The sequence below is a fragment of the Sabethes cyaneus genome, chromosome 3 (genome assembly GCF_943734655.1).
Source record: "Sabethes cyaneus chromosome 3, idSabCyanKW18_F2, whole genome shotgun sequence".
Classification (NCBI taxonomy): Eukaryota; Metazoa; Arthropoda; class Insecta; order Diptera; family Culicidae; genus Sabethes; species Sabethes cyaneus.
The window spans coordinates 163,051,052-163,066,729 of NC_071355.1; the positions used below are offsets into that span (position 1 = coordinate 163,051,052).

Consider the following 15,678-nt stretch of genomic DNA (forward strand, 5'->3'; position numbering starts at 1 on the left):
TAGGAAAGTGGCTAACAGGACACAGTCCCGCTCTTTATCATTTAAAGAATATCGGCAAGGTATCATCTGACACCTGCCGCTTTTGTAACTCTGAATCTGAAAGTTCAGCGCATCTGCTCTGCTATTGCGGAGCTCTTGCATTATCAAGGCACAACTTCTTAGGAAGTTTCCTTCTTACTCCATATCAGGTATGGAGCCTAAACGGTCCAAAACCAAAACGGTCATTGGCTTTATAAACCATGTAGTACCGAATTGGGGCACAGGATTACAACTATTCCGCTCAACTCCATCAATGGGTATGAGCGATCCGTAAACTGTGTACAGCAATCGGGGCTTGCCACAAAGGACGATCATTAAGACTGTCGCAGTGGCCTTTTAACCCAATGCCCTTCTGGCATACAAAAAAAGGGTAAACCCCAATATATTGCACAAGCACACATAAAATTAAAGCATATTGCTCACTCAATAGCGATTATAGCAAAAAGAAATGCAGTGCAGGTCATACAGCATACACCCGGGAGATATCACAATAGATCAACTATACTGGTCGCAGTGATGAGTCCACACATGGGAAAAAAGCTGTACAGAAGTGGATAACAAAACTGCTCTGCAATGCAATGAATGATGAATCGGACCCCAAGTCCGGCACCAGGCTAGGCCTGGAACATGAATACTACAGCAGCACCGACTCCCGCGTGGCACTCCCTGCCAGTTACTTCGAATGGTACTTTCCAAAGCTATGTAGAAAAGTAGATCTGATATGTCACTTTGTTTCAAACCATCTAACCTGACAAACGAGCCCGGTATCTCAATCACTATCCTGATGCTTGACAGGCAACCATCAAGGGTAGCACGTATTAGCCCATTTAGGTGGGTTGGAAACCCACGTTCAGTCATAGCCCTTGATAGCTAATTTCATTTTATTGTATCCCTTGAAATCACGAGTCTCTAGCAAATGAAGCATTTGCAAGTTGTACTCTCGAAATTTATCGACGAGCTGTCACAAAATCAAGACATTCAACCCGTTGTGAGGCGTCCCGCTCGAAATGATACCGGCGAAAGAATTTTTGTAGTGGGCTCATTCTATAGAACAAGATGCGGGAGAAAATTTTACATGCCGGGTTGAGAAAAGTCATACTTCGGTAATTGCTGCTTTCGAATCAATGGTCCCTCTTGTAGATCTTATCTACTAGATGTAGGTATATAGAGCCTCTCAACCAATCTGCCTCATTGGACCATACCCACAGTATGACCCAATGGATTGTATAAGTACGCCAGCTGAGTGCCCGATTTTTTTTTTCTTGTATGGACACATCACTGCGACCAGTATTGTTGATCTATTGTGATATCGCCCGGGTGCTTGCTATATAACCTGCACTGCACTTTTATTTGCTATAAACGCTATTTAGTGAACAATATGCTTATTAAATTTTATGCGTGTTTGTGTGTATGGGCTTACCCTTCCTTCAAGCTTGCTCTACTTTACCCAATCGTACCTAATTACCAGTACACCCAATTCTTTTTTTGCACGGATTTTTTTACACGGATTTTTTTTGCACGACTTTTTTTGCACGGTTTCTCGAAATAACACGGTTTATTTTTGCACGGTATTTTTTTACACGGAACGCATCCCCCGTGTAAAAAAAGAATTGGGTGGACTATTATATTATAGCTATCCTTGGCGAGGACTCTTCGTTCTTCTGTCAAGTACACTTAAACTATAAGAGTGACTTTTCACTGTTAAGAGACTTCATTGAGGTAATATAGAATTCAGCATGAAGGAAGGGTAATGAGGGGCCCGATAATAAACCCATGCTAAAGTCACTTGACATTGAATAATGCAGATCCGTAACGTGACATTGTGACACCCTTGACGAAGACCTGATTTAGCACTCCGTCGTTTTTTAAATCAGTGTTCTTTCCCAGTTTATTATTTTTGATAAGATTTTCAACCACTAACCAGATTCTGAACCACCACTAAATTCTGGACCACTTTTTTTATCAGATTTTGTTCCAAATTTTGGGACAGATTTGGACTAGATTCAGGACCAAATTTTGGACCACATTTTTTCTCAGATTTTGGGCTCCACATTCTGGACTAAAGCCAGATTTTAGACCTGAACCAAATTCTAGACCTTGGCCACATTTTAGTAGGCATTTTCTTTTCAGATTTCGGACCATATTTTGGATTAAATTTTGGACCAGATTTTGGAATTGGACCATGTCATAAACCAGATTGATAACCACATCTTAGAGGATCTGAACTTGATCTTGTAGCTGTATCAGATTCTAGATTACATTTTGGGTCACACTTTTATCAGATTTGACCACATTTTGGATAATATTTTAAACCGCGTTTTTGATTAAATTTTGAACCAGATTCTGGACCTGGAGCAGACTGTGGACCTTGCCTCGATTCGGCACCATAGTTTTTTATTAGGTTTTGGACCAGATTTTGAATAAAATTTGGGTCCAGATTCAAGAGCTGAACCAGAATATAAACCAAGTTTTGAGCCACATTTTTTATCTCATTATCACGAACCAGATTTTATATCAGGATTTAATGCAGATTCTGGTCCTGGATTAGATTGCGAACCATATTCTTAATCAAATTTTGTTCCAGATTTTGTCACAAATTTAAGAACAGATCTGAACTAGATTCCGGACCAAATTTTGAACTACATTTTTGATGAGATTTCCGTCACAGTTTGGACCAGCTTCTGGACCTGAACCAAATGTTGAACCTCCATCAGATCAGGATCAGGATAATATTTTGGACCACATTTTAGATCAGATGTGGAACCAGATTTTGAACCACATTCTGGACCAAAACCAGATTTTGGGTCTAAACCTGGATTTTCTACCATTGGGTATGAAATGGGCAAAGCAACTAGGAAGAAGCGCCCAACATAGCTCTAGCCATCCCAAGCCCCTACCTAGCGCCTCCACGTGGCCATACCTGGAAATACTTCAATTTGTATAATTGAGTAGCCAAGCTAGGAGGTGCGGGGTCGTGCGGTTTTCAGTTCCTAACCTTACAATTGTAGTTTTAGGCAACCATTAAACCACACGACTTTATTTTCAAGTATTATATGGTTTAAACTAATATTTTTGGCAAACTAATCTATTTTCAGAGAGCGAAATAAGGCGCTATATCCTTGGCCAATTGCAGCCTGGCTTCTGGTGTAAATACCATTAGTTCATCCTTGAGGGTCCGGAGTATCACTTAACCTTTATTAGCAAAGATACTCCCAACGATTGTAAATAAATCATTATCTATGTATACGGGAAGCTTTTGGTACGGGAGGTCCACGCTTTCTTCCTTCCCCTTGATTTCAAGGAGTTCAATGGAATTAGATATTTTTTCTGGTTCCACTTGATTCCTTGGAATTCTCTCTGCGGTACATGCTGCGCAGTTGGCCTGGCCGTTGACAAGAAAAATGATTGATTCAAGTAATCGTCATTTTCCAGGATGCCTTCAAGAATTGGCTGCGTTAGTGTGAGATTAGATTAGAGATTAGATTAGACTAAACCTGGATTTTCTACCAGATTTTGATCCAAATTATTAACCGTATTTTGGACCACATTTTTAATCAAATCTTTAACTTGGAGCAAATTTTGGATCACATTTTTAATCAGATTATAAACCACTTTATAAACCCGGACTACATCGTGGACTATATTTTTTATCAAATTTTGTTCCAGATTTTGTAAAAGATTTAAACCAAATTGCGGGCCATGTTTTTGGCCAACTTTTTTAGCAGATTTTGTATCATATTTTGGACCTAGATTCTAGACCTTGTTCCTTGAGCCGTAACATGACATTGTGGCGGCTTTGTGAAGGCCCGACTAGGCGCCCTCTCGTTTCTTAGATCAGGGGTAACATTGCGATTCTCGTTTCGAGTGATTTAGGTTCGTTTCGACTACGTTAAACGAATGGGCGAAACGAACCAAAATCACTCGAAACGAGAATCGCAATGTCACCCCAGTTTTCCTTCGAAGTTTATTAATTTTAACAACTAGACTTTCATACATGATTCGTACAACTCCCTACTTCGCTACACTTTAGAGTGCCTTACAGAGGTTTTGGTACCCCCTAGAGCTAGCGCCCTTGGCGGGGATCCTTCTGGCCAACTGCACGCTACTGTGCTGATCAAATGGCTTTGATTCTAGTAAGATTAGAATCCACGAGTGCCCGATCTTGATCGGGGCAACTTTCAATTTTGTCTCTCAGCCTCTTGTACATATGTTTTCATTCCAGGAATGTCTATCTTTCTTAGTAAATGGTCCCCCATTTGATTTAAATGATTCCAAAATAGCTGAAAATAATGACAAACATTATTGTACCACTATTACTGGTGCACCCACTATTACTGGCGCATCTACCATATATATTTTCACACAGATTCCTAAACAAAATTTTCGATTCAACCATTTTAATCACGTCATGTTTTGCACATGTTGAAGAAAAGGTGTAAAACATTGACAACCATTGAGTTAGTCTCGCTCTCCTTGTACGTACACAGCTATTTAACTTTCTTACACACTTTTGCTAGTGCACCCTAATAAAACCAGAGAAAAGCTGTTATTTTTGTCATTAGTCGGTACATCCTGGAGAATGAATCCATAAAATACCGGTTTGAAACATATTAGCGGAAAAAATAATTTCAACTTTACTGCACTTTGCGAACGACTAACTGTCAGTAACAACACAGATATTAAAAGTGTATGTTCTGTAGCACAGTTTAGATGCTTTCAGCATCCAGGCTGCAAATACTTCCATAGTTTTCCATGAAATACACGATAAATTCAAGATGAATTGGTTAGATATTAACCATCAATATGAAACCGATAAAGAAGTTTCCAAGTAACTTATGCCCAAGAAAGTTATTAGAGAAAGAGTAAACTATCGTTCTCGAGTACCCCACATTAAGTTTCCGAAAATAGGTAATTACCCGACGTACTGCCGCGGTGCACTTTCTGTTCGCTTTGACACGAACAGACAGCAGAAAGTACGGCAGTGTGTGGATGACATATTGCAGATCGTTACAAATAATAAATGAATGTAGTTGGGTTTTATTACTCACCAAACAGCTGCCGACATGCCGAAGTAGTAACGCAGCAGGAACGTGGCCGCACATGGTGCAGTCATAAGCCCGTCCGTTAGCAGCAACGAAACGCCCGGAAGCTGTGTATCGTAACCGCAAGCCGTTGCATTGCGTCCAGCTAGCCAGCGAACGGCCCAGCCTACCGTGACCAAGCAATGACTGATGACCAGAGGCATCAGAATCTTATCCCATCGTTTGGTGGCAAGAATCAAACACAAAGTCGCTATAATGGCTGTGAAGAGGGCTGCCACACTCCAGGACGTCAGCCAAACCTCTGCGAAATGTTTTTCGTTCTGCTCAAACATGATATCCGCTTCGCATAAAGGCGCACAGCGACCTGATCGATTCAACCGAACATACAGATGAGACTTGATCAAACCTTGGCACGTAGGTCGATCATTCTTGGAAATCATAACAACATCCGTCGGTTCTCCCGGTCCTTGCATACACATGTGCTCGTGGTTATTTTCCTCTGGGAATCTATTGCAATCGAGTGCTGAGGGCCATGGAAATCCAAACCCCTGCAAAATTGGATGACACAGGGTCTTAACGGTGAGACATAATCCTCTGCAAGGCCCGATCGGCATTGGGACCTTCGGTGTGCACATCGGTACATAAGCTGCACAGAGAAAGAACTTCAACTGTTTACTGCAGCCGTACTGAATCAGTGGCGAAAATGTCTGCAGCGTGAAATCTGCATCGGATTGCAGCTCGTGGCCGACCAAGTTCGGCAGGGAGGTCTCATTATAACCAATTCCACGGCACAGTTCAATCTTAATTGGTTCACACGTGCGCAATGCCGAAAATTCAGACGTACTCCGTACGCCATTGCAGCAGGTAACAAACAGCAGAATTATTATGTTGCGCAGCAATTTAATCTCCATTTTAATTATTGTTTTAACTAGTCTTGGTTAAATTTTTGTTTTGTTGTATACTTCAACCTAAGCATACGTCTAACATGTTTTCTTCGGATAATCTCGCTTGTGTTCAAATTAATTGAAACGAGTTCTCGCTTAACCGTTTCACAAACAGCTGTCAGTGCAGAAACAACACTCACGATGTATTTACGCTGCCACTTATGATTATTTCCTTTACATCATTTCCATCCCAAATAGGTAAAGAATACAAGCATCATCACCAATAAGGCAGAAATTAAAACCAGGCACTGAGTGATCCCGCTACACATTCCACTACGCACCCGCAGTTCCTTTGCGTCTCTCGCTTTCACGGTTTTTTTTTTTTTCAACGATCGCAAACAACATCCGAGACCGAGAGGAGCTCTCTAGCGCTCAGCACATAAAAATAATAACATTCATATTTTCCTATAACCACTCACTCAGTCTGTATGCGCTCTCCGAAACGTGAAATTTTTCTTCTCTTCGCTTTGCACGAGCCTTCTTTTCTTTTTTCTTGTGTAACCTTCTCGTTTCTTTACCACTGATTTTCTTCTCTTGTTATGCGATCATTTGTTGTAATTTACCTTCGGCTTTACAGAGTTTGCTGCAAAAACATGTTTAATACGTTTTCTGTCAGTTGAGTCAATGCACTTGACTCATTTTCTACAGAAAATTTTACTCAAAATGAGTAAAACCTGATCAGAAAAATACATTGTTTACATTCGAATCGCAGCCACCTGTTGAGCAACTCCCACATCGCAGCAGATTTGCTTATTTTTCTAGTTCACGCAAGTATCGCAACATTTCAACGTACGCTCCACAGATTTATAAATAATGGGCGATATAATCATCGCTTTCGATACTGGATAACATTAACTCAAACGCGACCTAGTCTGCATACAGATGTGCGATTTCCATCCAATTTACTTGAACACAAATTATACACATGTTTGCTTTCGGCACAAACTCAAATTGTTTAAAATACTTTTTCAATCATACCAGTTTGCATAGCGATTAGACTGAAATATTTATGTTTATAGAATCACTCCTTTTCGCCGCGACTTTGTGAGATCGAGAAAAAACACAACACTAAAACCACACACGACGAACACGATCGTGCCCAGCATTCTCCGCTAAGTAGGGGCGAATGTAAATTAGCGACTTATGACGCGGATTTATTGCGGACAAGTCAATCGAAACAAAACATATGCTTGAGATTTGCGTTTGCTATGAATACATTATTACTAGTTCGAATAAGACGGTGGTTATGAGTTGAAATGTACGATACACAGCGTTTGGGACATTCTGTTTACTTCCGACTAATGTACTTAGTGCTTTGTGAATTGCAAACCCTGAACCTGCGATGTTTATATCTTCAGCATTCCGTCACTGTTCAAAGCAAAACCACTATCACCGGATCCAACACGGTCAACGAATCGAATGTAAACACGGTAATAATTTTTAAATTAATGATCTTTCCCAACCATACAAAACTAATTTAAACTGACAGGCAGCGCGAGTTTATCTTGAAAAATCGCATAGACATACGAAATTAATCACAATCTCGAACAATGCAGTACTTCACTATTTTAAAACAGTTTCTTTCCTTTTCTACTCATAAACAACAAACAGTTTCACTGATATCAAACGTGTGACTGATTCAGCTCGCGCAGAAAACACGTCCATTCACAACGGTTCACTCACGGCAAACTAAGCCAGAAATTGTAGAAGAAACCAAAACTGTTCTCAAACTCTCCAGGTTGATAATTTTGCTCTTTAGCTCGCTCTTCGTTGCTCTCCACACTCTCTCCTGTTCTCTCGCCACATCATAAACATTCTCTCCACTCCAATCTCCAATGCTGCGCTTGTTTTGGATTCCCATGTTTTCTTCCTTCACGACACGATACAAAGCCGGACTTCGATCAAAACATTTTCCACATGTAGCGCAAAGCATCAGTGGATGAAACGCAATGGTTATTGTATTGGTCGTACAGTAAGTAATGGCTGACAAGACCGGTGAAACCTACACAGCCACAAGGTACACCGATTCACCGGATCGGTAAGGTGAATAGACCAGTTTCCAGGTCAGATCTAAATTTTCCATGTCATTGTCGATAACAATCATCATAAACATCGCTGTTTGAAATTTTATCAATTATACCTAAACATAACTGATTATTCCTTCAGACATGAACGGTCTCGGTTTCACTCTCAACTGAAATACATTGCTTATCAATGAAGTGAATGTGTAGAATACCTAGAATACAAACCTAGATGACCGTTACACTGGTCAACAAAGATATTCCATTTTTGAAGACAATAATTTATATTTTTATTGCTAATTTTATTATATAAAGACAGTGAATATAGGAATGTACCAAAAAAAAAGTATTCAAAAGCTCACTGCTGTAAGTCAACATATAACCAAGCGCTTCCATTATTTCGGATTTCGATGGGTACGCCTTGTATTGCGAAGCTCATTATACCACTATGCCATGTATGGGAGCTTGTCATGTCATAGTTTTCTCACTTACCTAAAAATTTCTCGATATTACACATCTGTTAAAATTTTTAAAGAAAGTTTTGTGTCAATAATATTATTTCGGAAATAATTCTTTGACATTGTTGTGACCAATTTTATTTGAATTTCCATACTAAACAGCATGTTTATTACATTTTGCTTTAAAGGGTGTCCACGTTATCATTGCAAGACACTCAAATTGGTCTAACTTTTGAACCGTTGGATAAAATTAATCGAAACTTTGCATGGAGAAAGTCCAAAGTGTATTGTTTATACTGTATGAGTCTTTTTATCGGGTGCGCAAAGATATGAAAAAAGCCGTCGAAAGAACAGCGCATTTGCGAAAAAATTCTGCACAAGTACATCGAAAATAAGAATCTATCACATCGTGACATCGGTAAAAAGTTGATAGTCCCGAATTCTACGGTTTCGGAAACGGTTCGAAGAACCTCTGACTGTCGATCGTAGGTCAAGACGCGGAGAAAAAAGACCCGCACCCGCGTAGTTGGGCCTTCGACGGGAAACCAAATTTCTCCGTTCTAGATGTATCAAAAACAACTGAATCTGAGCAAAAGTTTCGTGCAGAGGACCAAAACTTGAGCTGAGTTACGTACGTTCAAGATTCAGAAGGCCCCAACAGAATACGGTCGCGAAAAGCCGTGCCCAGAAGTTATCACAAGTAACCAAAAGTTCCGATAAAAGGGGATGTTTTAACTTAAACAGCCTTCAAAACGACCATGAATAGAATTCTATTCAGCTCAATTTTTAAGTACCAAATCGCACTTTCAAGTTCGTATTCCCAACAAACATTTTTGTTGTATAATAGCTTATTCAACTATTGTTCAGCTGATTCCTGTGGAACAAGTGCTTGATAAGCCATTATACAACAAAAATGTTGTTGGCGCCATAGAACTGGCAACCAAACGTAATCCACAAGTCACAGAGATTTTATCTCTCGCTTATCCCAGTGCACATCTTATCACTGTTCTTTCCACCCACGATCGTTATCATAGATCATAGCGAAGTTATTTCGGCTACGATCGGCAATTGAATTCACCACTAAGGCTCACTATCGTTCCATATAGCAAGTAGTAGTTAGTTGCAAATAAACCACGTTCGAAACTAGACCGCTTTTTTTTCATACGGTCAATAGTGCAGTGAAACACTTTGAGTATTCTTTCTTTTTGTGAACCAAGCCCTTTAGCGGTCCTCCAGGCACGATCCCGAACAAATGTTCCTTGGGTTTATTGATTACACTTCGAAAGGAATGCAAAGCAATTCCTAACAGAACTAGAAATTTCGCCAAAAGTTCACTTAAGTTGCTATATGGAACACGTTTTCTTCTTCAGCAGCATAAAGCCGGGGTGGCTCGTGCTGTTTCAAGCACTCGTCTCCATTCAACTCGGTCTTGGGCCAGTTGTCGCCTATTTCCTAGTCGTCTCAGAAGTCGCAAATCGCTTTCGACCTGGTCGAGCCATCGTGCACGTTGGGCCCCCTGTTCATGGTGCCGGTGGGGTTGTTGAAGAGGACTATTTTCGTCGCACTGTCGTCCGGCATCCTTACGACGTGTCCGGCCCACCGTAGCCTGCTAACTTTCGCTGGATGTACGATGGGAGTCTCCCCAAGCAGTGCCTGTAGCTCGTGATTCATACGCCTCCGCCACTCTCCGCTTTCAGTTTGTACTCCGCCAAATATCGTCCGCAGCACTTTCCGCTCGAACACGGCAAGGGCGCGTATGTCCTCCGTGAGCAGCGTCACGGTTTCAAGTCCATAAAGAACTACCGGTCTAATAAGAGTTTTGTACATTGTTAGCTTCGTGCGACGGCGTACGCTTCCTGATCGTTGCGTTTTACGAAGGGCAAAGTAGGCTCGATTTCCCGCTTGGATGCGCCGCTGGATCTCCTTACTAGTGTTGTTGTCCGCGGTCACCAGCGATCCCAAATACACGAACTCCTCTACCACTTCGTCGCCATCAACGGTTACCGTCCGTGGGAGGCGCGCGTTTGTTTCCTTTGAGCCTCTTCTTTTCATGTATTTGGTCTTCGACGCATTTATTTTTAGCCCAATTCTCCTAGACTCCGCTTTCAGTCTGGCGTAGATTGCCTCCGCCGTCGCAAAGTTCCTGGCTATGATATCGAAGTCATCTGCAAAGCCTAGAAGTTGGCTACCCTTGGTAAAAATCATGCCTCTCGTTTCGATGCCCGCTCGTCGGATTACCCCCTCAAGAGCGATGTTGAACAGCGTGCAGGATAAACCGTCACCTTGTCGCAACCCTCGCCGCGTCTCGAAAGGACTCGAGAGTGTCCCAGAGATGCGTACGAAACACATCACTCGATCCAATGTCGCGTCAGTCAGTCAGTCGCGTCAGTCGTCAGTCGCGTCAGTTTGTCCGGAAAACCATGTTCGTTCATTATCTGCCATAGCTTGTCCCGATCGACTGTATCATTTGCTGCTTTGAAATCAATAAAGATGTGATGCGTGGGCACGTTGTACTCCCGACATTTCTGCAAAATCTGTCGGATAGTAAAAATTTGGCCCATAGTTGCGCGAAAATTTCCACTGTATTTATTTTCATTCATGACATTTCCTTAAGTAAGCATTTATATTTCGATTCCCAAGTAACAATTCTAAAGTCACTTGGTTTTACTTAAATTTTATATGGGTTTTATTGCGGTATTAGTTATTACCTCTGGTTTTATTGTGGTATTGCGCAATACCAAGAGGATACCAGCCCAAACACACTTATAGCCAGCTAGAAAACCATAATAAAACTGGTCATAAAGCAAATTTATTGTGGTTGCTTATATTACCACGTTAAAACTTGTTGGCTGTACCATGTTTCCTATCAACTTACCATAAGTATGGAAGCAATACAAAATGGCGCACCAATCAAAATTGATCTTATCGCGGTTGCTTGTCAAACCGCCAGAAATTAGTTTTATAGAGCTACTAAAACGGGCATACCTTGACCAAACAGTTTTTTACTGCTATTATACTACTAAAGTTCAAAACCAAAATCATTTTTTATGCGAATCCATATTACCATTTTCTAGTATTTTGTTTTAGCTCGCAAACAAAAATTCATCAATCGGTTTTCCTGTCACAGGAAGTAACTAAAATGATTTTGCTAGAAATTGAGATTGAATAACTGAATAGTTTTATTTTGTTAAAGTAACCAGTTTTCGAAAATTGCAAAATTTCAGTGGCGCGTTGATTTTATACACGTATCATATCAATATGCACGGTGAAATTAAGTGCGCACATGCTGCAAACCAACGAAATTGCTTAAGATTTATTAAATATTCTATGGGTTGCTATAAGCCAAATCGATCAGAAATCTCTGACAGTAAAGCTTTAACTTTGCTACTCAAGGATTTATTTTCAAGTTAATAAGGCTGGCGAACTTATTTAGCTTTCGCCAGAGCGAAAAGCGTAAAGCTTTTTCAAATTATGGCGATGGCTGTCAAGCAGCGAAAGCTTAACCGGTTTTATTGCTGCTTTCAGCAGAGCGTGATACGCATACGACTACCTGATTCTTAAGCCCCAAACACAATGCATACAGATTTTACTACGTTGCGGCAATTTGACAGAAAACCCATGGAAAAACTGTCAAATTGCCGCAACGTAGTAAAATCCGTATGCATTGTGTTTGGGGCTTTATAGCGGTTATGAAAACATTCTGAGTAGTGGGCCACTTGGTCAGAAAGCAGTTTTATAGCGGTCAACAGAAAGTTCTGGTGGAGCTCATAGTTTTATTAGCCGTTTTATGACATTGGTCATGAAAACCACTATACGAACGTAATAAAACTTGGAATTGTAACTTGGGTTACTAATGATAACCAATATTAATTAGTTAAGGCGGAACCGAAAGTGGCTAACGTTATTGTGTTAGTGAGACAAACACTGTACTGTACATCTCATGTGTTCGTTAAAAACCTAAACGTTTATTTGAATATTACATTAGTATTGGTAATATATGTCAAATAGCGGAGCTTGCAAACATAAACAGCTGATCCGCAGCCAACCGCACTGACTACAAACATCCCGAAAAAGGGTTTGTTTTCTTTATCAAGACCTTCCGATTTAATCAAAATTAACAGGAGCAACTGAATAATGCGTAGGATCACTAGGATGTTTAATTAATCCGCTTGCATCGGATTGCGTTTTAGATTCCTGCTTTTGCGTTTTGTTTGATTACTTCACTCTAAGCTCTTTGATGCGGCGAAAGTTGAAAGCTCTTTAAAAGCTCATTGATGTGACGAAAGTTTGATATTGTGTTGCTGCTTTTTCGGAAATCGCTAGTTCAACGAAATATGTGCGCAACCAAATATCTATTAACTAATTCCAAATTATACATTGGTCGCTTTTATGAACACGTAACGATCGATATGATCAGTAAAATTTATTTTCTATTAGCAATTATGTTTTGCTGAGCGTTTATTGATACATAGCAGATCGATAAATTGAACTACAAGTTTTAGGAAATTATAACAGCACTGGAAGCACTGATTACGTGGCGAAAGCGTGCTCTGCCAATACAAATGCATTTTTAAGGCGCAAAACAATACATGCTTCGAATGGTAGCCATTTATCCAGCCATCTTTGAGCCACTTTCGGTTTCCCCTTAATAATGAAAGATGACAGATTTTTTTTTTGCAGCTTATACACACACCTTCGGGGATTTGAACTCGAGCACTCCTCTTCGGTAATCTAGACGCATACCACTGCTCCGTTGCTGAAATATGCGATTTGCATCGATTTTACTCGATGTGCTAGTTTCTCATTTACAACAGTCCCGAGACGAACTTACACTCAATAACAACTTATTGATAAAATTCACCTCACTTGTGGCGTCAGAGATGGTGCCGTGCATCAAGATAGGCTTGCAACGCGGAACGCTCGGATTCATATCCAGCGGCGGTATGTGATAGTTCAAGTTCAAGCTGTACCCAGCTCGTGTGTGTTGCCGCAGCTCTGGTAGATGGTATGTCCATCTCTGAACGTACGTACCGTTGAGCTCTTCCAGCACACCTCGTGCAGCGCTACGACGTCGAACATGCGGCTCTTCAATACGTTGGAGAGCACTCGAGTGCTCCCTTGGAAGTTGAGAGATCGGCACTTCCACGTCCCGAGTTTCCAATCCATAGTCCTTTTTCGTCGCGTGGGTCTATTCCGATTGTTCCAGTAAGAATATATTTGTTCTTCGTTCCGTACTTTAGTGTTTTTGGTGGTGACGGCTCGCAAAGCCTGCTACACCAACCCCCTGTTTCGCCGGAGGGCCAACGAAGCTCGAAAGAGCCCTCCTTTCCTGTCAGCATACGACCTTGGCTTCCACCGGGGTTGGTTACCCGATCTCCACCAAAGTTGCTCGTATCCCGGCTGGTACCACGAGGCGGTAGGAATAGGAGTTGCTGAATAAGAGGCTATGAACCACTGTAGGGTCTATTTTATGCCTACACGTGCATAAGGCACCGACGGTACGCATTATTCAGCCGTTTACCAGCCAGTTTACGTTGAACCTACAAGTTTCTTCAAATATTACCGGTACTTTATTGAGAATGAAGTTCGGTTTACAAATGTGGTTTCTGATTGTTCAGCAAGAAAGTTCTGCAGAACTAAATTTGAACCAAATATAAACTTCCAGGTTCGTTCCTTAAGTGAAATTCGAACTTTTGGTTGCTTGGGTCACTACAACAATGCAATCTACCGCATCGAAAGTATCCAGCGTCGGTTCGTATGCTACGCTCTTCGAAGGCTTCCATGGCGTCAACGAATGAGAAACATGCGATACGAGAATCGTTGCCAGCTCATTCGTATCGACACTCTCGAACTACGCCGAGAAACAGCACGCGCCATGGTTGTCTCGGACACCTTAAGTATTACGTTCAAGATTTGTGTCTATGTTTCGGCGTTTTTTGTATTAGTTAATAAGGACCATTAAGGCAAGCTTTGCCTGTTGGTAACAATAAATGATGATAAATAATAGAGCCGCTGAAAAGAATAAACTCCCGGCAGAACTCTACAAAAATAACCAAGAACCGCGAGCAGCTGCAATTCACTGGATAATTTTTAGAATTTGGGAGGAGGAGAAACTACCGAAGGAGTGGATGGAAGGTGTGGTTCGACCCATCTGCAAAAAGGGCGATCGGCGATGTTGCTGTAATTACCGCGGCTTTACACTGGTGAACATCGCCCTCAAGGTGCTCTCCCAGATTTTGTTACGTCGTCTAACCGCAATAGCAAATGAATTGGTGGAGCAGTACCAGACGAGTTTTATGAGAGCCCGTGCTACTGCGGATCATATTTTTACTCTCCGACAAATCCTCCAGAAATGTCGGAAGTACAACGTGCCCACGCATTATATTTTTGTGGATTTCACCGCAGCGTACGATACTGTCGAGCGTGAACAGCTATGTCAGATAATGCACGAGAACAGTTTTTCGGAGAAACTGACGCGACTGATCAAAGTTACCCTGGAGGAAGTTATGTGTCACGTGCGTTTTTCGGGTCCTTTCGAATCGTACAGAGGGTTGCGGCAAGGAGATGGACTGTCCTGTATGTCATTCAGCATCGCTGTTGAAGGTGCGATCCGACGAGCGGGCATCGAAATGAGAGGAAGCATTTTCAGCAAGAGTAATCGAATCCTAGCGTTCGCAGATGAACATGACTAAAAACAAATGCGTCGAAAACCAAATATATGGTAGAAAAAGCCTTCTGCCTCCACGGACAGTGACTATTGACGGCGATGAACTGAAAGTTGATGGTTGATGGTGGTTGATGAGTTTGTATATTTGGAATCTCTGGTCATGCCAAAATCAATACGATTAAGTGGATTCAACGACGTATTCAAGCTGGAAGTTGAGCCAACTTTACCCTCCTTGACGCTTGCAATTTTAGGCCCAATTTCAAGTACAATTAGAAGTTCAATTGTAGCTTAATTTCAAGCCCAATTTAGTGTGCCCATTTTAAAGCAGAATTTAATTCCAATTTCCGCTCCGATTTAAAGTCTACTTTCAAGTCTAAGTTTGCATCCGATATTCAGTCCAATTTCAATACAAATTGAATTCTGATTTCAAATCTGTTTCGAAGCTGTTAAGTTTGGGCACGCCAGTGGCGCTTGTAGATATCTAATTCTGAGATCTGAATTTGTAAC

The 15,678-nt window shown here is 41.2% G+C and overlaps 1 protein-coding gene across 6 annotated transcripts in view; it reads right to left on the reverse strand.

The window, feature by feature from the left end:
- Positions 1-7,693, reverse strand: part of LOC128739213 (frizzled-4) — a 109,825-nt gene extending 102,132 nt beyond the window's left edge. For 2 of the 6 annotated variants that reach the window (XR_008412187.1, XM_053834651.1), the window contains exons 1-2: positions 7,489-7,693; positions 5,088-6,608 (exon numbers count right to left, since the gene is read on the reverse strand). Coding sequence is in view for 5 of the 6 variants with exons in the window: in XM_053834651.1 (XP_053690626.1) it covers positions 5,088-5,992 (905 nt within the window). In the remaining variant the exon portion in view is untranslated. The remainder of the gene's footprint in view (positions 1-5,087; positions 6,609-7,488) is intronic. The other 4 variants (XM_053834654.1, XM_053834652.1, XM_053834653.1 and 1 more) reach the window with 4 other exon arrangements.
- Positions 7,694-15,678: the final 7,985 nt, after the last annotated feature.